At 43.2% G+C, this 24,777-nt stretch overlaps 1 protein-coding gene across 2 annotated transcripts in view; it reads left to right on the top strand.

The window, feature by feature from the left end:
* The first annotated feature begins 6,650 nt into the window (after window positions 1-6,650).
* LURAP1L (leucine rich adaptor protein 1 like) overlaps window positions 6,651-24,777 on the top strand; it is a 42,480-nt gene continuing 24,353 nt past the window's right edge. Inside the window, exons 1-2 of one of the 2 annotated variants that reach the window (XM_007655622.2) lie at window positions 6,651-7,553; window positions 20,251-20,405. In XM_007655622.2, coding sequence (XP_007653812.1) covers window positions 7,184-7,553; window positions 20,251-20,405 — 525 coding nt within the window. In that variant the 5' untranslated portion in view covers window positions 6,651-7,183. The remainder of the gene's footprint in view (window positions 7,554-20,250; window positions 20,406-24,777) is intronic. The other variant, XM_001506819.5, reaches the window with a different exon arrangement.

Here is a 24,777-nt window from a genome sequence, read left to right as displayed (position 1 = left end):
GAATGACAGTGGTGGAGAAAGTAAACTTGGACTACATTTGGTTAGGAATTGGGAGAACTCCTATTCAACCCACATATTCAATCTGTCACCAAATCCTGTCAGTCCCACCTTCCCAACATCACTAAAATCTGCCCTTTCCTCTCCAGGCAAACTGCTACCTTGTTAATAAAATCACTCATTTTATTTATTTGGTGTCTGTCTCCCCCTCTAGTCTGTAAGCTCCTTGTAGGTGAGTATTCTACTCTCCCAACCACTTAGTACACTGCTCTGCATACAGTTAGCACTCAATAAATACCATTGATGGACTGATAGATTGATTGATTGATTGATCTGTCTCCTTTCCTTGGACTTCAGTTTCCAAGTGAAACATGAAAAAATTAATATACTTAATTCTACATAAGCCAAATGTTAATTGTATTGTATGTAACATGTTGGTAGGGTATGCATTTTAGGGTTTTGTTCTATTTAATCCAAATTCTATTAACCCAAATTCTAACTCTCAAATAATTTTAAAATCAGTGTTAAACTAAAAATTATATGAACACTTTTTTTGTTATTACAATTTCTGTAATATTTTCACTGCCAATAAGAACTTAAATCAATGTACACATCCAACTAACAATCAATTTAATGTACCTTAATGTAATGTAACACTGTCAATTTAAGGTTTGTGCAGTGAATTCTCCACTGTCTTTATAAGAATCAACACATGTTTTGGAGTGTGCTAGCAGGAAGATTCAGCCAATTTTAAATGCAGCATAGATTTTTGTGTGTGTGGATTTTCTCTGGGTAATTTCCTTTTTCCCTACTCTGTAAAAGAGTCAGGAGCTTCCTTGGGTAACTGGGATCCATAGTCACTTTATGCTTGTATCTTGCATGTCGTCATCCTTCTTGCTTCAAAATAAAGCCCTCACCTCAAAACCAAGATTTGGATATTGTCAAATTTTGCTGGAGGCTAAAGCCTAAATTATCTTAACACTGCCAAAAGGAAGCTGCGATGTCAGTGTTTCATTTAGTCATTGAGTCTGGAAAGGAGTAAACTTACTGAAGAAATAATTGCCATGCAGATGTTGTTTTATGTGAATCATAAAAATAAAAGCTAAAATACAATGACAAATTTAAACTGCATTTTAGCCTGAATTAAAACATTAAAAAAAATTATCTCCTCCTAAATTATGGATTTTAAAGCCTTCAAATTCATGCCCTACTTATCACAAGTGAAACTGTGCCTCATTTTTATGTAGGTTTAACATAAAAAAAGACAATGAAACTTTTACTGTGGACCGTGTTCAAACCTGACAATGTAGTAATATTTAAGTAGTATACCCTAGCAAGTCTATGCTGAGTTTCGTATTGGGCATTATATTCAAAGCTACTCTCTTTGGGAATTAATGGCTTCCATAACAAAAACATGCTTCAGCATAACTCTTGTCCAAGGAGTTTTCTAAATTTAAGGCATATAACATGTCTAGAGTTTGTTTTGTTCTATGATTCCATATAAGATACTATTAATTTTAAAATGAGCTATTTGATTTACAGTGATATATACACTAAGTTTTTATTTATTTTGTTTTGTTTTTAGAATGAGAAATAGTTTATGGATGTCTGGTATGTTGACAAAGTGCACTTTAGTAGCAGTCTCAATGACATGAAAAATGAAGTTAATATTGTTTATATTTCCTACCCTTAGATGGATTTCTAAAATGAATACAAATGACAGTCTACTTCTATACCAACACTGTGCAAAACACCAGTCATGTTACCGGGAATAAGCTTAGCACAGACCAAGAACACAAAACCTTACAGGATCAGGTGAAGTACCACAGTAACCTACACTTTGAACATTTATAAAAAAGGGAAATTATTTATTTATTTGTCTTGCAAATAAAACATCTTAAATAACATGTACTTTCTCTTACTATAAATCATGCTATCATATACATCAAAATGGCTGAATCAATCAATCAAGGATATTTATTGGATACTTACTATGTGCAGAGCATTGTACTAAGAGCTAGGGAGAGTAATAGAGGCAGTATACATGATCATTGCCCTTAGTCTAGTGGAAAGATACATTAACGTAAATTACAGAATTTGGGATTTGTACATAAATGCAGTGAGACTGGGGTAACAAAGAACTTAAGAGGCATAGACCTAAGTGCATAGATGACACAGAAGGAAGAGTGATTAGGGTGGGGAAATGAGAGGTTAATCAGGTAAGGCTTCTTGGAGGAGATTGAGTTTAGTAAGGCTTTGAAGATGGGGAGAGGGGTGGCCTGTTGGATAGGAAGGAGGAGGGAGTTCCAGGGTAGAGGGAGGACCTGGATAAAGGGTTGGCGGTGAAAAAGATGAGATTGTGATACAGTGAATAGATTGGCATAGGGGAGCAAAGTGCACAGGCTTGGTTGTGGTGAGAGAGGAGAGAGGATAAATAGGAGGGAAAGAGCTGATCGAGTGCCTTAAATCCAATGATTGAGTGCCTTAAATCTAGTGGTAAGGAGCTTCTGTTGATGGAGAGATGGATAGGAAACCACTGCAATTTTTGAGGAGCAGAATGAAGTCACGACTGGAGTGGGGAGAGATTGGAGGCAGGGAGGTTAGGGAGGAGGCTAATACAGTAGTCAAGAAGAGTTATAATTATTCAGTTTCATGGATCATTTTTCTTAAAAAATGTGCTCAGTCCATGTCTCCCCATTTCTCAAGAACTTTCAATGCTTGCCCATCCACTTCCACATCAAACTCCTTTCAGCTCACCCTCTCTGTACATTTCCTCACTGATCTCCTACTACAGCCTAGCCCACATACTTTGCTCCTCTAACGCCAGCTTACTGACTGTACCCCGATCTCATCTATCTCACTGCCAACCCCTTTCCCCCATCCTCCCTCAAGCCTGGAACTCCCTCCCCCTCCAAATACACCAGACCACCACTCTCCCCACCTTCAAAGCCTAATTCAGGCCACATCTCCTCCAAGAAGCCTTCCCGATTAAGCCCTCTTTCGCCTCAGCTCCCTCTCCCTTCTGTGTCATCTAGGCCCTTGGATCTATGCCCTTTGTGAACTTGATATATGCCCAGCCACAATCCCATAGCACTTATGGATATATGTATATATAAATTGTATCTTATAAATTTTTTATTTATATTTACACCTGCCTCCCCCTCTAGGCTATAAGCTCTTTGTGGCCAGGGAGCATGTCTACCAACTCTATTTCATTATACTTTCCCAAGCACTTAGTACAGTGCTCTGCACACAATGAGCACTCAAATATTATTGATTGATAAATTATTAGTACTTGGCTCAACATGGTTGCAGTTTGGATAGAGAGGAAGGGGTGGATTCTAGAGAGACTGTGAAAACAGAAAGGATAGGATTTGGTGACAGGCTGAATATGTGGGTTGAATGAGAGGGATGAGTCAAGGATGACGCCAAGGTTCCAGGTTTTTGAGTCAGGGAGGATGGAGCTGTTATCTGTAGTGACACGAAAGCTGAGGGGAGGATAAGGTTTGGGTAGGAAGCTGAGGAGTTCTGTTTTGGATATGTTTAGTTTAAGTTGTCAGTGGGAAATCCAATTAGAGATGTCTGAAGAGAGGAGGAAATGTGAGACTACAGAGAAGGAAAGGAGTCAGGCTAGAGAGAGAGATTTGGGAATCATCTGCCTAGAGATGGTAATTGAAGTTGTGGAGTGAATGAGTTCTCCAAGGGTGTGGATGTAGATGGAGAACAGAAGGGAAACCAGAACTGAGCCTTGAGGGTCTCCCACAGTTAGATGGTGGGGGGCAGAGGACAATGGTAATTGTGGATTTTATTACATGCTTACATGTAAATACAACATTATGCTTACATATAATATGCTTACATATTGCATGGCATTTATTGATGGTTTACTGTGTGCAAAGCACAGTAGGACGAACTTGAGAGAGTACAATAGAGTAGCTAGACATGATTCCTGACCTCAAGGAGCTTACAGTCTGTGCTAACTGCTGGGATAGATTAACTTTGACTGTGAGGACCATGTAGGACAGGGACTGTGACCGATCTAATTAACTTGTATCTACTGCAAAGCTTAGAACAGTGCCAGAAATGTAGGAAGTGCTTAATTATCACCAGAGAATCAGTGTGCCTAGGGGAAGGAGCCTGGGCCTGAGACACAGAGATCCTGGGCTCTAATCTCACCTCTGCCACTTACCTGCTGTGTGATCTTGGGCAAGCCACTTAACTTTCCTGTGCCTCAGTTCCCTCAACTGCAAAATGGGCATTCAATACCTCTTCTCCCTCCTGTTTGCTCTGTGAGTCCCATGTGGGACCTGATTATCCTGTATCTACTCCAGCACGTAGTAGAGTGCTTGGTATATAGTACACATTTAAAAAATATCACAAGTATTAGGGAAGCAGCTTGGCCTAGTGAAAAGAGCATGGGCCCGGGAGCCAGAGGACCTGGATTCTAATCCTGGCTCTGCCACTCATCTGCTGTGTGACCTTGGGCAAGTCACTTAAATTCTCCATGCCTCAGTTACCTCATCTGTAAAATGGGGATTAAGCCTGTGAGCTCCATGTGGGACAAGGACTGTGTGCAACTTTGTACCTACCCAAGCGCTTAGTACAGTCCCTGGCACATGGCAAGGACATAGTAAATGCCATTAAAAACCAGTAATAATAATTATTATTAATATTATCATACTGGACCTAGTCCCTGCCCCTCACGGGGATGACACTTAAGAAGTAGGGAGGGTGGATTGCGACCCCATTTTACGGATGAGAAAGCTGAGGCAGAGACACTGACTTGTCCAAGGTCACATAGCCAACCAGTGGCGGAACTGGGAGTCTCCCCAGTCCAAATCACACACTCTTTCCAGTAGATCACACTGGCCTCTGCTCATATGATCGTATCTGGAGTGAACAACGATGTTTACAATGCTGGGATCTCAGGGCTGAAATAGCATACAAGGCTTGGCTTAGTCACAAAGATTTCTGGACCAAGAACCTGCATGAAGGAATAGATTACAGTGCTACCTGTTTGTGCAGCACCACTCAGTCTTTCATCTCTGCCAGTGATCAATCAACAGTATTTACTGAGCAATTTCCTAGCACTCTACTAGTTTGTCTGCGGCTTGAGGTTAGGGATCATGTCTACTAATTCTATTATACTTTCCCAAGCACTTAGCTCAGTGCTCTACACAAATAGGACACTCAAGAAATACTACTGATTGCACTGAGTGCTTGGGAGAACACAATGGAGTTTAAATAATAGATCTCTGTCCTCAAGAAGCTTATGGTCATGACCCAACTGGGGCAATAGATGCGGCAAGCAAGAAGGGGGGCAGGGGTGTAGCACACAAGAATTTCACATAGAAAATCCATTCATTGACCAAATGCCTCCAGCATAGTGCTCATACTGTGTTGCGACACCAAAGATGATTAAGCAGTTGCAAGATTAGCTGCGCAGTTGCAAGAATAGCTGCCTCCATATCTGCTGCAGTATTCACTGCCCATGTTAGCCAGCTATTTCATTCATTCGATTGACTTTATTGAGCCCTTACTGTGTGCAGAACACTATGCTAAGCACTTGGAAAGTACAATTCAGCAACAGAGACAACCCCGCCCACAATGGGCTCACAATCTAGAAGGGGGGAAGAGACATCAAAACAAGCAAGTTGTGTGGGCTAGGTTGTAGTATAACGGTAGGGACGTGGGGGAAGGGGAGGAAAGGGTTTGAGTGCTTTGAAGATGGTATTTGTTAAGCACTATGTGCCAGACACTGTATCCAACACTGAAGTGAATACAAACAAGTCGGGTCAGGCGGGCCCTGTCCCACACAGGGCTCACAGTCTCAGTCCTCATTTTACACATAAGGTAAGAGGACCAGAGAAGTGAAGTGACTTACCCAAGGTGACACAGCAGAACAGTAGCAGAGCTAGGATTTCAAGATTCTTGCTAAACCTATCCACCACATGAGGTACCATAGCTGGTTCTTCAGTCAGAAATATTCAGCACTGATGGTAGAGTCCTAGCAAACTTTCCTCTACTTTTGGCTGTTTCTCTTGTCACCTGCTCTGACCTCTCCCACAAACTTACAATGAAGTAAAATGTGGTATTGGTCTCAGGTGAAGGAGAGGCTTGGCTCAACACAGGTGGCATTGCATATGTTATGTCTCCTAAAAAGCTGAGGATATTTAACATGACTAAGCAAAATTTGACCACTCATTTCCTATTTTTAAGTATTTTTCCTTCTCCATTTTTGTATATTTTTTTATTGTCATTCATCAGCTATTCCATAAAAATATTTCTGTTTGTATTTGGAGATAAACTGAGTAATATAATGACAGAAATGATTTCAGCTTCGACAAGGCATCTGTGATTTAGTAGGAATAAGAAAAATTCATTTGTAAAATTAGCCTTTACAGTAGTCTGCTTACTTTGAACTTGCTCCTCTTTCTCTAGTTTGTGCTTATTATTGTAAACGTGGAACTGCAAGGCTAACATGCTGGAGAGTGCAGATCCAGTGCCCTTATCAGCAACTCCTTTTCAGTGTCAGAAGTCGAAGTACGGTTCTGACCAGTTGAGTTTGGAAAATTGATCGTGCTTTTCTTTTCTACGATTTACGGTACGAGGGTTGGCCCTGCTCTGTTCCACCTGCCAGTGAAGTTTAAAGTTTCAGTAGATCGGGAAAACACGACTTGAATCAAACTGTCTAAAGAAGAAGGGCAGGATACATCAAGGAAAGAAGATATTAAACGCAAACTTTCTATTTTGCGGGCATACACGCGCGCACACACACACACGGCTCTTTTCTTCATTGGAGCAACTGTCCAAGAAATTCAGAGTTTAGAGACATGTGGCTGGAAAATTAAACAGCCCGAGTGTGTATCATCACTCCTTTCTCTTGTTTTCCAGATGGGCAGTTAGTGAACGGTACCGTGATATGAATGGGCAATTTATCATCGGATTTGGAAGCTACATCTGAAAGTTTATATTTTCTTTTGGGAGCTACCTTGTTGGCAGGTCACTTTTTTCAGTTTGCAATTGAACCTTTTTTTTAAAAAAAAAAAGAACCAAAGCCACCTGCCTCTTCGAAAATCAACAGCGATTACCATGACCTGCGCTCAGATGAACTGCTGCCCCTAGCCCGCCTGTGTGCGCCTGGCAGAGGATAATACTGAGCTATGGAGAGGACCGTGAACTCTTCATGCCGCGGCTGAAGGCGGTGGAGGGAGAGAACATCTGCCGCTCCCCCTATTACTGCCGAGACGTCGTAGAGCTCCTTTGCATCGCCAAAGCCCCGTCTGCTGTTTTAAAGAGCCATGGAGGACCACCCTCTCCCAGACCTGGGAGACATCGAGCTGAAGCTGGGACGCAAAGTGCCCGAGAGCCTGGTGCGCTCTCTGCGGGGGGAAGAGCCTCTAACCCGGGACGTGGAAAAGGACAAGGATCCGGGCAGCAGCTTCCCTCCCTCCTCTTCGTCCTCCTCTGCCCCAGCCACCGGCCCTGCGCGACGCTCCAACTCGAGCGCATTGGAGAGGTTGGAGACCAAGCTGCACCTCCTCAAGCGGGAGATGGTGAGTACGGCACTTTATCGCGGACCCGCCCGTCGGGGCCCCAGACGGGAGAGGTGCAGGAGGGCAAGGCCGGGCAAAAACGGGATAGGGGGAAGGGACTGCAAAACTGAAACAAACCAGTCCTTGGCGAGCGCCGCGGGAAGAGGGAAAGGGCTTCTCCTGAGGCCGGCCATGTATTGCCCTTGTGTTTACCCTGAAATTTGTTCGCTCGTAATACACTTGGACTGATCCTCGTGGTCCTCGACGCGCCCAGGGCACTCCGAACGCACAGACACGGTGCCTCGGGCCCTCTCCGTCCTTCTTCCACAAGCGGGGAGATCAAGCCTCTCGTTTCTTTAATTTGGAAATCAAGGAGGCTGGGGAGGGATCAGGGAAGAACGCAAAGTGCACCTTGGGCCGGAGGGTGGAAATGCGAGCCGCTTGGGGCTGGTCTATACGGTGAAACGTCCGATCGGATCCGGGGGGCGGGGGTCCCTTTGGCATTCACCCCTGAACGTGACCCTGCTCCTCCCCTCCTTCCCGTCACTTTACTTCCTGGTGGGGAGGAGCGGGGGAGAAGAGGAGACAGCTGCTGCTGCTGCTGTTGTTGCTCCTGCGGCTGTTGTTACTGTGACGATTCAGCTGCTGCTGCTCCTCCTCTTCCAGACCGCACGATTCAGCCTACACCACTACCTCGCCAGATCTGGCTCTTGTGAACAGTGGGTCCCAGCTTCCCAGCCCCAAATTCAAATTTTGTGGAACCCAGGGCTCTCTCTGTCCTTCCCGAGAGGGTCCTGTTTCAGGGGGATCCAGAGATCATTCATATCTTTGATCCACTGGAGCTGGTGATCCCAGTCAGAGCTTTGCTGGGGAGCTTTGCCATCCACCTTGTTCCCCTTGCCCCTCTTCAGGCATTGTAGCTGGTTTGGCAGACACTGACCAGGGAATTCTGACTCCCCTGATCCCATGGAATCAGCCCTTCTGAAAAGAACACTGCTAATAAAATTAATGAAAGCAACTACTGTGAGGCCTCTGCTTGAACTATACTAGCAGCTGGTCCTCTGGCGCAGCAGAGGCATCCAGTAGAAGAGATTTCAGGGTCTCATAGTAGAAAGGGCCAACTCGCTAGTTAAGTTTACTTAGGTTTATAACAACAAAGATAAAACATCATTAAGGTAGTAATCAGATGTGTTGTAATCAATCACATTTATTGGGTGCTTACTTGTGTGCAAAGCACTATACTAAGTGCTTGGGAGAGTACAATATAATGGAGTTAGTAGACATTTATGTTAAGTCCTCTGCCTCTACCAATCAATCTGTCAGTGGTATTTACTGAGGACTTACTGTGTGCACTGTACTAGCACTTGTGGAGAGTATATTACAAGAGTTAGGAGATGATCCCTGCCAACAGAGACCTTAGTCTAGTGGGGGGAGACGGACATTAAAATATGCTACATTTGGGGAAGGAGCAAAGTCAGTCAGTATTTGAGCACTTACTCTGTGCACACTGCTTGGGAGAGTACAATACAACTCTATAACAGACACATTCCCTAACCACAGTGAGCTTACAGTCTAGAGGGGCTAAGAGACATTAAATAAAATTACAGATGTATACATAAGTGCTGTGGGGCTAGGAAGGGGGATGAATAGAGGGAGCAAGTCCCAGTGACGCAGAAGGGAGTGGAAGTAAAGGAAAAGGAAAAGAGGACTTAGGGAAGACCTCTTGGAGATGTGCCTTCCATAAGATTTTGAGTAATTGTCAGATAAGGAGAGCATTCCAGGCCAGAGGCAGGACGTGGTGGAGAGGTCGGCAGGGAGATAGATGAAACCAAGGTACAGTGTGAAGGTTAGCATTAGAGGAGCGAAGTGTGCGGGCTGAGCAAAGTATGAGAATATGAGAATAAGTGCTGTGGGACTGGGGTGTGAGTCTCAAAAGTGCTTAAGGGGTACAGACCCACGTGCAGAGGAAACACAGAGCAGAGGGTATATAGGGGAAGCGAGGGTATATAGGGGAAGCGAGGGCATATTCAGATAGGGGCTCTTGGAGGAGATATGGAGTTGGGGAGGGCAGTGCTATGTCGAATATGAAGGGTGTTCCAGACTGGGGTGGATATGGGTGAGGGGTTGGTGGCGAGATAGATGAAATCAAGGTACAGAGAGTAGAGGTTGACATTAGAGGAGTGAAGTTTGTGGACTGGGCATGAGTAGATCAGTGAGATAAGGTAGCAGGGGGAATGCTCATTACATGTCTTTAAACAGATTCTGTACCACAAGTCTTCCAAGCTATTAGGACTAAAACCATTTCAAAAAAGTAATCTAGTCTCTAGCATTGACAGATGGATTTTTTTCATTCCAAATTGAGTATTTGCTGAAAATAAAAACAAGCTTTTAGATGCATAAACCCTACTTCATATGATGATGGTACTTGCTAAGTGCTTACTATGTGCCAGACACTGTTCTAAGCACTAGGGTAGATACAAGTTAATTGAGTTGGACAAGGTCCCTGTCCTACATGGGGCTCACACTCTTTTATTCCCATTTTACAGATGAGGTAATGGAGGCACAGAGAAGTGAAGTCACTTAACAGAGGTCTCTCAGCAGACGTGGCAAAGCCAGGATTAGAAATAGCATATATTGTCTAGTAATGAAAAAATCAGTGCTAATGTGTCTCATATCTTTGATAAAACTGAACTCAATTACTTGTAAATATATTGAAAAGTGCCATATACATACCATTCCGCTACTTCATTCAGTTCATTCAATTGTATTGAGCGCTTACTGTGTGCAGAGCACTCTACTGAGCACTTGGAATGTAAAATTCAAGCAACAGAGACAATCCCTGCCCAATAACAGGCTCAAAGTCTAACGTTTTGAAGACAGTAAACCAAGATAAAGGAGATGACAGAGAGATAAATATAGAAATGTGTGCGTTTTGTGGGTCATTTTTACTATCAAAATAATGATATACAACATATGGATTTAAAGCTCTGGATAATTACACTTAATCATAAAATAAATTTTGGCCTAACCATTAGGCCTTTACCATATCAATCATATTTATTGAAAGTTCACTGTGCAGAACATTGAACTAAGTGCTTGGGAGAGTACAGTATAACAGAGTTGGTCAACATTTCCCCTGCCAACAATGAGCTTACAGTCTAGATGGGGAGATGCATATTAATATAAATTAATTACAGATATGTACATAAGAGCTGTAGGGCTAAGGGAGTGGTGACTAAAGGTTGCAAATCCAAGTGCAAGGGTAGCACAGAAGGGCATGGAAGAGGAAATGGGGGCTTAATCAGAGAACTCTTGGAGATGTGCTTTTTTATAAGGCTTTGAAGGTGAGGAGAGTGATTGTCTGCCGGATATGAGGAGGGAAGGACTTCTGGGCCAGAGGCAGGACCTGGACTAGGGGGTCAGTGGGAGATAGAGGTTCAGTGAGTAGGTTGGCTTCAGAGAAACGAAGTGCGCAGACTTGGATTGTAGTATGAGAGTAACAGAGTGAGATAGGAGGGGGCAAGGTGATTGAGTGCTTTAAAGCCAATGGTGAAGAGTTTGATGCAGGGGTGGATGGACAATCATTGGAGGTCCTTGAGGAGTGGGAAAAACATAGACTGGAATGATTTTATAGAAAAATCATCTGGGCAGCAGAGTGAAGTATGGCATGAGGTGGAGACAGGCAGGAGGCTGGGAGGTCAGCAAGGAGGCTGATACAATAATTAAGGCAAGATAGGATAAATGCTTGGGTGAAGGTGGTAGCAGTTTGGGGAGGAAAGGGTGTATTTTAGTTATGTTCTGAAGGTTGATTGTGGGTTGAATGAGAGAGATGAGTCAAGGTTAATGCCAAGGTTAGGGGCTCATGAGACAGGATGGTGCTGCCTACAGTGATTGGAAAGTCAGGGGGATGACAGGGTTTGGGTGAGAATATGAGGAGTTCTGTTTTGGACACGTTAAGTTTGAGGTGTTTGGGGCATCCAAGTAGAGATGTCTTGAAGGCAGGAGGAAATGTGAGGCTGTAGAGAAGGTGAGAGATCAGGACTAGAAATGGAAATGAAGCCATGGGAGAGACAGGCACTAATATAATATAATTTGTAATATTTATAGACTTGCACAGAAGTGCTGTGGGGCAGAGGGTGGAGTTCAGGTCAGTTCATGCCTCCCCATTCCTGGAGAACCTCCAGTGGGTTGCCCATCCACTTCTGCATCAAACAGAAATTCCTTACCATTGACTTAAAAGCACTCAATCAGCTTTCCCCTTCCTACCTTACTTCACTGATCTTCTATAGTCCAGTTTTCCAATTGTGGTCCACTGTAGCTTGGAATGGGTTTTCTGTCTCAGCTACCTAGCTCCCCTGGCCCTTGGGCAGGGCTTCCTACTGATTGGTTCTCCTTCTGTTCTCCCAGGCTAACCAGGGATGAACGGGCTAGAGTGGAGTTGGTAGGTGGGAGAATGTCCAAAGCTTATCAGAGGCAAACTGTGAGCACCAAACACCCCTATCACCCAGAAGTAGCCATCAAGTGCTCCAGCTATGGCTAGATGTGACATATAACCAGTACCCAATCCCACTTAAAATAATGTCACCTCTTTATGTTGCTGTCAGTGTCTTCATTTATGGCGATTTAATAGTAGCAAGGTGGGGAGAAGGGGTCGAGGAACCTGAAATTGGAGGTTTGAGCACTTTCTGGTTATGGAGTCGGTGATTTTTTTTTAATTTTGTCATTTTCCTGGCCTCTCTACTAGTCCCATTTCCTGTGTTTCCCAAGCTCCTGTGGGCAGGGAACCTAAGCGCTTAGTATAGCTGTCTGCACTTGTAAGCACTCAATAACTGTCATTGATCAATCGGTTGATATTGCATAATTTGCAAGAAGAGTCTCACAATACCTTCACTTCCACCTTCATTCTCTTTCCTTTTACTCTTCTCTCCAGGCATTTGCTCTACTTACTGTTAGTACCCCTGGTATGGGATGAGGATGAAAATTAAAAGAATGATTTTGTGAGGTTATTATCAGCTGAAGAAGAGGGTCAGTTGGATTCCCCCTTGGGAAGGGCAGTTTATGTGGGCAGAGAGTTGTGGAATGAGTGAAGAGAGGAAAGAGTGGGAATAAATTGACCATCTTACTACTTGGTCTGGATATGCTCTTACCATTGTTTTAACCTCATTCCCTACCCCTCCTGTGCAACCAGAAGTATTTTGGAGGAGAGCAAGTGCCATCCTTATGGATAGTGAAAATGATGGGGTTAATGCTCTACCCCTATGCTCCAAAAATGAAGAAAGATGGAAACCTTTAAGGTTTTGTGTGTATGTAATTTTAATATTACTTCTAAATGAGATTCAGAGAACAATACCAGTCTCCTGTGGAATCCCTGAATCCAAAACCAGCCTACCTACTGCCCAGGGGACACCTGCAAGCTGGAGCGGGCACCCCAGCCTATACCAGCCAGACCTTGGATACCCAAATTGCCACTAAGCTTAAGCACGAATGGTTGGGTCGTACTTCATTCACTAGAAACACAGTCCTAACTGACTGTGTAGCTAGGGAGTACAGTGCACTCCTATCCTGGGGTCAATTCTCTGATCAAAGTTGGTTTGCAGAGGCAACTTATGTTTCCCTACACTGTTCCTGTGACTTCATGCTGCATCCCTGGAGGCCTCCTAGGGGAGAATCAGGATCATTATTTTCAACTATTTTTAAGGTCTTTGAAGAAAACCCCTCACAATTCCTAGTTATGGTCATGTCACTCTATATTACTAGCTTTGTAACACTAATGTCTTTATAGTACCTATTTGGTTATGATAAATTGAATGAGGAACCAATAGAAACTCAATGGTAATCATTTGCATACAGTACTTGATACAGCCCTTGAGAGCACAGATAGCCCCCTCAAGCAGGGTTGAAGCTACCTCTTTGGGGCACCCTCCCCTAAGCTCTAACCTGGATTGTTTATATAAAGCACAGAAGAGGTGTGAGTATGAAGAGAAATGTTTCCTGCATTTTTCTAATTGGCTCCAAACCACTCTTCATTGGTGTTGGATAGAATAAAGAGTTCTTTTTTCTCTCCAACAACAATGAGAAATAGAAGACTTTAAGACTAGCACAATACAGGAACACTAAATGAACACAGGTAAAAGAGTAAATGTGAAAAATGCCTTCATTTCAACTCCAGATACTTTCACACTTGACAGTGTTGGGCACTTTTGTATGAAAACTAAAGTGAACAGATTTCCTTAGTTCAAGGTGGGCATGGGATAGAGCCAGAAAGAGATGGAGGGACAGAGACAGAGAAAGGAAGTGAGATAAGGAGAGAAGGAAAAGTAGAAGGGGAAAGGGAGCAGTAAAGGGGCAGAGAGGAAAATGAAGAGTGGGCAAGAGGGAGGAAAGAAGAGAAAAAGAGAAAGGGGATCAGTGAAAGGGAAAGAAAGCAAAAAAAGAGAGAGAGAGGAAAGCTCACCCACTGTTCTGGGTGCTTCTGCCACTGCCGCTTCTTCCTGGTGACGATGGTGATCACCATAATGAGAGCAAAAGAACAGTGCATAATAGACCATTCAATTCAGCCATTGGTATGACTGGGTGGAAGTGGCGACAGTGGCATGGCCGACAAGCCAGTTCAACCAGGCTGCTGTCAGCACATCTGCAGGTGGCAGCGATAGCAGCCCTGTCAGCCTTCCCAGCTGAACTGGCCTGACTGGGGCATGCATGGCTGGGAGTTTTCAATGTACTAGGAAGTACATAATTCCACCCACACCAGAAATTCCTATTCTTAACACCACCCCTCAGGTGTCAGTTCACTTTAGTGGTGATGGTTCTTCATCCCCCTCCTCCTCTGGTCTCTGTTTCCCATTCCTCCACCACTTCTTTTTCCCCCTCCCCCACTTCCTCTCCCTCTTCTTCTCCCTACTGTCACAGTTGTGGCAGCTGAAGGGTCCCTTCTACCGCCCTGTCCTAAGTGTTTTCAAATGGCAGGACAGAACACGTAAGCAGGATGTCTGGTCACTATGGTTGAAATAGGGGTAGTAGGAGTAATTGTATTGAGCACTCAGTGGGGTGTGAGGTATTCGACTAAGCACTTGGGAAAATGACAGCAGCAAAAGACATTCCCTACAAACAGAAAACGTAAAGTTAACACCTATGTTAAAGCAATTCAAGTGGCTCTGAAGAAATCTGTGCTAGTTTGTTTTTAATCATTTCTCCCAGTGGTAGACCAAAAGTTTTGAAATGTTCTTTTGATTGTTAAGAATAAATTCCCCATTTCTGAAAGGACTTAAAATTCTCTATGTCAAATTCTTTAAGTCAAGCAAAATCCATTTCGAGAATGAATGTCTCCCTTACCATTTCTCTCACACGTAGGCACACTGGTAAAAAAGAGAAAATTAAGTATTTCTCTGTAGACTGATTTTTAGGCATCAGTGGTACCCTAGTTGCATACCAATATAAAATTGTCATAACAGGCCAATCACTTGTAACTATTTTTATCAAACAAGTCAGATCTTGAGTGGTATTTGAGTGCTCACTGTGTGCAGAACACTGTACTAAGCACTTGAGAGAGTACAACAGAATGGGTAACCACATACCTTGCCCACAACAAACTTAGTCTAGAGGGAGAGACAGACATTAATATAAATTTATAATATATAATTTATACATACATAGTACTGTGGGTGGGGTGAATACCAAATGCCCAATGGTCACACATTCAAGTGCATAGAAAAAACAGAACAGAGAGGGAGCCAGGGAAAAGAGGGCTTTACTGGGGAAGGTCTCTTGGAGGAGATTTGACCTTAATAGGTGGGGAGGGTGGTTATCTGGCATATATTTAGGGGGAGGGAGTTTCAGGTCCAATGGAGGACTTGGGAAAGGGGTTGGCCGCAAGAAAATGAGATCAGAACAGTGAGCAAGCTGGCATTAGAAGAGCAAAGTGTACGGGCTGGGCTGTAGTAGATCAGTGAGATAAGGTAGGAAGGGACAAGCAGAGTGCTTTTAAAGGCGATGGTAAGGAATTTCTGTTTGATGCAGCAGTGAATGGGCAATCACTGGAGATTCTTGAGGAGTGGGGAGCATGGACTGAATTGTGTTTTTGTTAGAAAAACGATCCAGGCAGCAAAGTATGGCCTGGTGTGAGGAGGGACGGGAGGCAGGGAGGTCAACGAGGAGGCTGATGCAGTAGCCAAGGCAGAATAGGATAAGTGCTAGGATCAGCAAAGTAGCAGTTTGGATGAAGAGAAAAGGGTGGATTTTAGTCATGGATCTGAAGGAATCAATTTGTAGACCAATTGAAGGAATAAGGGCTTACCATTAAATGTCAACAAATGATTAAAGTTCTTTTTATAAGGGTGGAATTTTGGAATTCTTGTGAGCTTTTTTTAATCTGTATATATGTATGTATATATATATAAAAAGTAATAATTATTTGTTAAGCACTTACTATGTGTCAAGCATTATTCTAAGCACTGGAGTAGATACAAATTAATCAGGTTGGACACAGTCCCTGTCCCACATGGGATTCACAGTTTGAGGAGGGAAAGCAAGTATTGACACTCCATTTTACAGCTGAAGAAACTGAGGCACAGAGGCATAAAGTGACTTGTCCGAGGTTGCACAGCTGGTAAATGACAGAGATGGGATTAGAACCCAGGTCCTCTGACTCCCAGGCCTGTAGTCTTTCCCCTAGGCCACATTGTTTCCAAAGCACACATCCAAAAGGTCTTCAGGATCCTACTCGGTCTGCTCCGTTAGGCAGGTCTGCATCTGGATGGACTCAGTTTGGAGAGCAATATCTGGAGGTTAAGTCTGTTTGGGCCTATCATCCCACCCCTGCCCATCATGAATGCCAGTACCAGAGCAGCTCGGTTCTCTGGGGAGAAGAAACTGATGGCCCAGGCTATCTTTTTCTCTTTTCCCCCACCGCAAGCCTATCTCCCAGTTTTCTGCCATTGTGGCAACTACATTAATAAAGGGGGATTGATGGCCCCATCTTTCCCTCCTCCTGTCTCTCGCTGGTATGGTGGCAACAACCTCACTCCTTCCTTAAGAGAGACCTATTGATCAGGTCAACTCCTCCCCTCTGTCTGGGCAGCCATCTCCTTTCCTTCATCTCTTTGTACCTAAGATCCAGTGTATATTTGTGTGTGCATGTATGTGCATCTGCATGAGTGGGTGTGTGTTTGGCTAAATGTGTTTGTGTGGGAAGATTGGGAGGGATGGAATGGGTGACTGGGCAAGTGAGTTTGTGGTGAGTGCAGGGGACTGGATGTCGGGTGTGTGTACGAGAAAGAAGGGAGAAGGTGGTGTGAGGGAGAATGAGGCGGGGAAGGTAGAGGCAGGGGAAGTAAGGCAGAGAAGGCTACTTCTCTTTCCATTTCCCTCACTAGGCAAAGGCAAACAATTTGGAAAATGATATCATTGTTTTATAGGATTTCACTGGTGTTTTGTTACTGATTCATTTATTTTGATTCAATATTTTTTTTTCCCATAGCCCAATTTGAAAGGCTATGCCTAGCCACTAAGTACCAGGAAACACCAATAGCCTACAGACCAGGTTGGTGTGTAGCAACAAGAGATAGATGACTAAGTTTGAGCAATGCCCGACGGTCTGTGAGGGAAAGGAAAATCTTTCACCCTCCCCAGGACCAATCTTAGGCTCTGTCCAAGTCCCTTGACTTTTGGGTCCTAACTCTGTTTAACATTTGGTCTATGCCTGGTCCAGAGAGAATGATAGGAAGCAGCATAACCTAGTGGAAAGAGCACTGGCCTGGGAGTCAGAGGACCTGGGTTCTAAACCCAGCTCCGCCACTTACCTGCTGTTGGATCTTGGGGAAGTCACTTCTCTGTTCCTTAGTTTTCTCATCTGTAAATTGGGGATTCAATACCTATTTTTCATCCCACTTAGACTGAGCCCTGTTGTGGGACAGGATCTATGTCCGACCTGATTATCTTGAATCTACCCCAGTGCTGAGTAGAGTACTTGGCCCGTAGTAGGCACTAAACAGATACCACTTCCAGGAGTCAAAGCCAGTTATACAAAGCTTTAGCATCTGCACTGTCCCTGTGGGATCTGCTAGTGTCATTAGTCAGCCAGAATGGTGCCTGTGGCATTGGGAAGAGTTCTGGAAGACAATCATTAAAATGTCATAATGATGACATTTATTAATCACTTACTGTGGGTGAAACACCAGGATAGACACAAGATTATCAGATCAGGCACAGTCCCCACCCTCCACAGGGCTCACCGTCTTATTCCCATTTTACAGATGAAGAAACTGAGACCCAGAGAGGTTGTTACTTACCAGGATTAGTCAGCAGGCCAATAGCAAAGCTGGGACTAGAATGCTGGTCTCCTGGACTCAGTCAATCAATCAAGGTACTGTACTAGGCACTTAGGAACATACAGTAACTATAAAGACATGACCTCTTGTCCTTGAAGAGCTCACAATCTAATGGAGGAGATGCTGTGTGTCCCATGACCCTGATGCTCACAAAAGTGACATAGACAAGGGACATTGACTGGGATCTTCCCAGAGCCCCGAGGTAATTGCAGACATGAAGTGCTGGGGGTCTGCTATGAATGGCACAGCCAGTCCAAATATCTCCTCCTCTATCAAGGACAGTATATCCAGTATAACTGTGAGCAGTGAGAGATTAACTGCAGTGATAAAGAGGACTTAACCGTACAAAGAAATACTTGGAGTTTAGTGTGTTATTCCTCTATGCGTGTATAGGTTGTGCACATTTCAAAATTTTAATTATCAAAAGAGCTAGGTGAACAACCTAGGCTTACACCTGCTTGGCCATTTTTCTTTTTTACCTTTCCCATTGAGCTTTACCATAGATAAAATACTATTTTATATGCACAAACACAGATTATTAAATTATATTTTCTAGAGCCCCCAAATACTAATCTGGGCATGGACCATCCCTTCAAGGCACAGGTACCAATGAGTTCAGGAATGCCTGCCTCAACTTGGAGACTAGTGTGTGGAAAAACAAAACAAAGAGCAGAGACCCAGTCCTCAACCCTATATGCAGACTAATGACAACCAGGGGCAACCCCCCAAATAAGAGTTATAAGCTCTGGCTCAACTCCTCAAGTCTTACCAGGGAAAGAGTCTTGAAAAGTGATGGGACTGAGGTGGAAGTTACACATCGAAAATGATTTCAAGGATCAGAAAGGGAGATAAGGAAATTTGAATAAGAAACTCAGAAGGATAATGGCATAGTTTCATGAGTTGAAATCAGTTGGAGGAATGAGTTGTGGAAGGTCACTGAGCATACCTGGTCACTCCAACTGATGTAGCTCTTGGGTACTTCCTGATGGCATAACAGGAGACAGTTTTCCTAAAGTGGATGATTTTAGAGTTTCTGCAGCCAGTTTGAGCTATCGTCCTCTTGTCTAGACTGCATTTATATGAATATGATGGGTGAGTTTCTTAGCAAATATTTGAATTTGAGTTAATGTCTCTGTTCAGTTCTGAGGGAAGTCAGTGAGGAGGTACATCTTCACAACTGAAAAGCTATGAGAAAACCCCTGATTCTTTTTGTCTAAGGATTTTGAACAAAGATTGAATGCAGAGAATACAGAAAGATACCTGAAGCACTATAAATTGGATTTCATCCCATGATATAAAAAGATAGGTTATCTGGGTCATTCGATACTCTAAAATTAAATGGCACATTGACATATGAACGTTAAATTCTGGTTGACCTGACACTGCCTGAATTCAAAATTCATTGATTTAAATTATCTGGAAATCTTTAGAACTGTTTATGAATTGTCTGCTTACTCTATTGTATGCTCCCAAGTGCATAGTACAGCAGTCTCCCCACGGGTGTTCAATAAATTCTATCGATTGATGGATGGATTTTTCTTGAGTATTAAAAATCTACCCTTAGTCAGTAATGAGGATACCTGAAAAATACACCATTAATGGGACTATTTGCAATTAATCATTGAATTATAAGGCATAATTTAGGGTCTCGATAACTTTAATCCCCTGGTCATTGATTTCTTGAATACTCATGGTACACTTAAAGGAATTCGTCTTTGAAGTTAATCATGGTCACATTTGACTTGTAGATTGAACATTTTACCTCAAGAGTCTGGAAGACTTTAAGCATTACAATAGTTCTGTCAGTTGCTCTTCAAAAGAGGAAACTGAGTCAGAAAACCGACACTATCAGTAGCAGCAGTACTGTTTAGAAAAAAACTCTGTCTCTCCTAGTTAGAATGTTAGCTTCTCATTTGCAGGAAATGTGTCTCATGCATCTGTTGTACTTTCCCAAGAGTTTGGAATGGTAGAGTGCACTCAGTGGAAACTCAAAAGAACCCATCACTACTATTCCTATAACTACTACTATTCATTGAGCACTGTTTTATGTTAAGTAAGAGACCCAGGAGGAATCTGCAGCATCCCTGGTGATAAACACCGAAGATTGACTGCAGCATTCCTGACTTCCATTAAGAAATCGTGGAAATGGATGGTATGCCACAATATACTCTAACCCACACTTGACCTTTTAGCAGGACCATAATTTGGAAATTAGCCCCAAATGAACTTGGTTACCATATATTCTGGCTTGGCTACTAGATCCAGAATCACCCGAGGCCCTTTATTAATGGTATTTTTGCCCTGGTAATGCAGAAATGACTGCAAAAGCACCCTCTGGCCACCATAGTGTATTGTGCAGATTATAATAATAACTATTATTATTGTTATTACAGGCATACCCCAAGTTACAACCACTCTGGGGAAAGAACCAATATTGTTTGATACTTTTCCCCGGGTTACAACCACCCTTCAATACATCCTATATTGTTTGATGCTTTGCCCACGTATACGCCCGACCGGCCCCCACTGTTTTGGCCGAGCGCTACAGGTAAGTAAATCCCTCCCCCGCCTCCTCCCCCGCACCCTCCCCACCTGGATTGAGATTAATCAGCGCTGGATGGATTTTGGAGGAAGTTCTGCTCACAGTTTGCATCAGATTTTTCAAGGGGTTGAAGAGATCCCTGAGCAGATAACTAAAGAAGATCTTGAACTGAGGTGGCAACTTCATTGAGAAATGAATAAAGCCAATGCCTCTAAGTTAATTGTATTTTATTTGGAGGTATTGCTGTCCACTAAAGACCTCATCAAACTACAATCCATTATTGCCAAATGACAAAACAGAAAATAATAATAATGTTGGTAGAGAAGCAGCGTGGCTCAGTGGAAAGAGCCCGGGCTTGGGAGTCAGAGGTCATGGGTTCGAATCCCGGATCTTCCACTTGTCAGCTGTGTGACTGTGGGCAAGTCACTTAACTTCTCTGTGCCTCAGTTACCTCATCTGTATAATGGGGATTACTGTAAGCCCGTCAAACGGCAGGGACTGTCTCTATCTGTTGCCGACTTGTTCATCCCAAGCGCTTAGTACAGTGCTCTGCACATAGTAAGTGCTCAATAAATACCATTGAATGAATGAATGACAACCTGATTACCCTATATATACCCCAGCACTTAGAACAGTGCTCCGCACATAGTAAGCACTTAATAAATACCGATATTATTATTTGTTAAGTGCTTACTATGTGCCAAGACTTTAAAGAGCAGCATGGAGGGGACAGGGTGAGATTGGAGAGGAACAATACAACAATTTTATTTCAAATAGAAGTAAAAGTTGTTATATTGTCTTCTACCCATTCTACCTTTACTAGTAATAGATATCTCTTTACGAGCCCTCATCTTCCCATTTCCCCAACAACCTGTCCATAACATTACCTACTCTTTTGATTCGTAGACATGAGAGGAAGGATGTTCAGGGAGGGGTCTCCTTTTTGTAAAATATTTACCTGGTGACTAGGCTTTAGAAATACTGAGCCCTAGGTTAAACCACAGCTAAATTATTCAATACATGACTGCTGTTTTCCATTATCAATTGTTACAGTGTAGATCTCAGCAGGAAAGGCACTTGTGAAGTTGCCAGTCGATTTACCACTGCAGGGAGGGAGGGAGAGCTTCTTCCCATACACAAGAATGTCCTGGAGTTATGATCATTAACTGCTTTTTCAGAGTGGAGTTAGCTTTGTGTAGTCAGGCTGTCCCTACAGGAAGCTGACATACAAAAACCAAAAAAGAACTCCACTATAGGAGAGGAGTTCTAACTTTGTGGCACCTACCCCTGTAAGTAAGAAAACTCTCCCTACCAAGTTGCTCTCTGGATCTTGCCATTCTACAACTCTCCCAGGCCAGACCAACCCCTTAATATCTGCTCTAGGCAGGCCTCAACAATTCACTTTCCTGCAAGTCTTTTTCTCTTCTTTCCATAGATTAGTGACTTGCAGCTGCTCCCTTAATCTTATGGGTAATTAGCAAATACAGCAGGAGTCAGACCACCACATTCAACAAACAGATAAGCAGATGAAGAGGGAGTCTGAGAGTTGGGAATTTTACTTAATTGACAACTAAACCAACATTTGTTGAATCCTGCTAATAGGACATTTCTCTATGCAGAAACCTATGCCTAGAAGGCTTATTAACCCACCATATGTCCCTGAGGTGTCTGCCAGGCCAGCAGTTGTGTCAGATGCGACAGGTTGGTAATAGTTACATGGTGGGATGGGGTCTGCTATTTTAGGTCCCTCTGAAGTTAGCTACAGTGTCAAGCACCAGACAGGATTTCTGCCCAGGATTTTAGCAGGATTTCACTAGAATTTGCTTCAAGGAGCTGGTCCTGTTTGGAGAATGTTTAGAAGGGTTGTCTCAAACCCAGCGTGGCGCAGTGGAAAGAGCACGGGCTTTGGAGTCAGGGCTCATGAGTTCGAATCCCAGCTCTGCCACTTGTCAGCTGTGTGACTGTGGGCAAGTCACTTAACTTCTCTATGCCTCAGTTCCCTCATCTGTAAAATGGGGATTAAGACTGTGAGCCCCACGTGGGACAACCTGATTCCCCTGTGTTTACCCCAGCGCTTAGAACAGTGCTCTGCACATAGTAAGCGCTTAGCAAATACCAACATTTATTTATTTTTATTTTAATTTGGTGAACCCCTGGAGAGAGCCAACCCTTGCTTCCAAGGTTAGACTCTCAGGCAGGCAACTGAATTCTTCAACTTTACCATTCCCTTACTCCCTGTTCTAAGCTCTTGGTGACTACCAGCTAAGTAGCAGGCACGGTGGAGAATGGAGCCCACTGAGTTTTAAGCTTTCCTCAGAAGAAAAATAAGCCACATTGTTGTGGTTCTTATTCCATTTACATCTTTGACAAATAGGCATGAATCTTTTTAGGATTATGCACGTTACCACTTTTTGGGGTGGTATGTAATTGAAAAAAGTACATTAGGCTTTCTTCAAAAGAGATTGTATGAAGCAACGGTTTAAGATCATTAGTGGTCTCTGGAGGCCTTGCTGGGGGGGGGGTACTCTTAATTCCACTGAAATGAATCCTAGATGTTATTTAGAAGATTAGGGAATGGGACAGAAAATATTTCATTAATCAAAGGCTAATCTTTACTCAATGCATGATACAGAGCAGCTTGATGAAGGCCAAAAAGAGCTTGATTGGGAAATAGGGTGGGTTCAACACTGATCTTTCTCTAAAGCTTTCCTTCCTGACCTTATGTAGACTACCTCAGTGATGGAATGGTATCTTCCAAATACCTTCCTAACTGGGAAGTTTTGAAGATTAAGAAGAAACCTGTAAAAAAGTTCTTCAGGAGGAAGTCACTATATAAACACAAAATTGTTTTTTCCCCCTATAATACAGGGATTTGGCTTACATAAACCTGGGTGGACAGGTTGGATTTACATGGGCGGGTAGGGGGGAAAAAAATAGGATCAAGCAGAATTGCTCTTCTTCCCTGACTCTTGCAAGAGGTAGGGGGGTTGGCGGGGCTGCCCTAGAGGTAGGCACTTTCTCCCTCTGTTGCATCTGTGGACAGGGACAATAACCATGCACACTAGTAATTTTACTCATTCTGGTGACACCCCCTGCCCCCAAAACCTAGTAACTTCCTTAGGTGGTGAAAGGAAGTTGTGGTGTTGCCTGTCAGAGAAGTCACCCCTGTGTCCTGAACCCAGGTTTAAGTCACAAAGATAAAAATGATGTAATCCTATGCATGGGCATGTGAATTGGTCATTGTGAAAGATTCACTCAGGGCCTAATGGGTAATGAAAGAGCTGAAGGGGCTCCTATAAGCAGCAGCACAACACACTCCTGATGTGTAACATGAAACACTGAAGCCCAAGGTTACTGGTGCTATGAGCTGCAAAGCTCAGAATTGGCAGGGCTATGTTCTAGAACAACCCTAGCACAAATGAAACACTAGCTGCATAAAAGGTACCTTTTTTCCCAGTAGACAACCACATTTATCCAGAAACTGTGTTTTTCCACATTTGCATTTTTCGAGCCAAATTGCCACCTACATCAGTATATGCCTTTTTAAACAGAAGTTATATTTTTAAGTAGTTACAAAATTGCTTTTCCAGAGCTTTCTTTCATTAGGTTATCCCTGGAACGAGGTGCTTTCTACTTCATTTTAATAATTATCCCATGTAATCCTGAGCCTGAGCCTGTCTATCCGGCCCCTCTTCTATTGTTATTTGGTTACTAAATAACAATGTTTTTTTCCCATTTCTTTACCTCCCAGCCATATCAGGTTCAGGTGGAAAGGTAATGAGTGACTCGAGTCTTCCCTGATCAGTAAAACAGTGTAATTTCCCAGCTGGTGAAACATTTATCCAATGAAGTAACCGCCTGTCCTCATACCTGTGAAGCTGGCATTTTGCATGGGAGCAGAATTGATCAAATCAGTATGTTTTGGAGAGGCTTAAACTGCCAGAAGATGCTTTAGCTAAGATACGATACAGGGGTAAGGAAGAGTCCAAAATTTAAAATAACCCACAAGAAACTTCTATAACATAACATATGTAATGACTTCATTCAGCACAAAGTGAAATAAGCTCATATCAAATTATTATAGCTTCATTAAATTATTTTTAATCTGTCTTGCCCCATTGGTTCCGCAGTGAAGTTGATGACAAACCACTGAGTTCTATTTCAATCATAGTGTACCATCTCTGTCGCAAATGTTCTGCCTGGGGTATTTTGGGGATTTATATGGATGGATGTCTTCTTCTTCTTCTTGGGGTCTCGTTTGTTAATCGTGAGCCTTGGTCCACCTTTGGCCAGCCCATCGTTGTTTGGCTTTAAGTATAGCCTAGACCAGATCATTGGCCCCAATATGCTTCTTTTTGTGGACTGTGTTTGCAAATTT

Source organism: Ornithorhynchus anatinus, chromosome X5 (genome assembly GCF_004115215.2).
Source record: "Ornithorhynchus anatinus isolate Pmale09 chromosome X5, mOrnAna1.pri.v4, whole genome shotgun sequence".
Taxonomy (NCBI): domain Eukaryota; kingdom Metazoa; phylum Chordata; class Mammalia; order Monotremata; family Ornithorhynchidae; genus Ornithorhynchus; species Ornithorhynchus anatinus.
The sequence above is the reverse complement of the archived record's forward strand: the minus strand, read 5'-3'. Positions and strand labels throughout refer to the sequence as shown.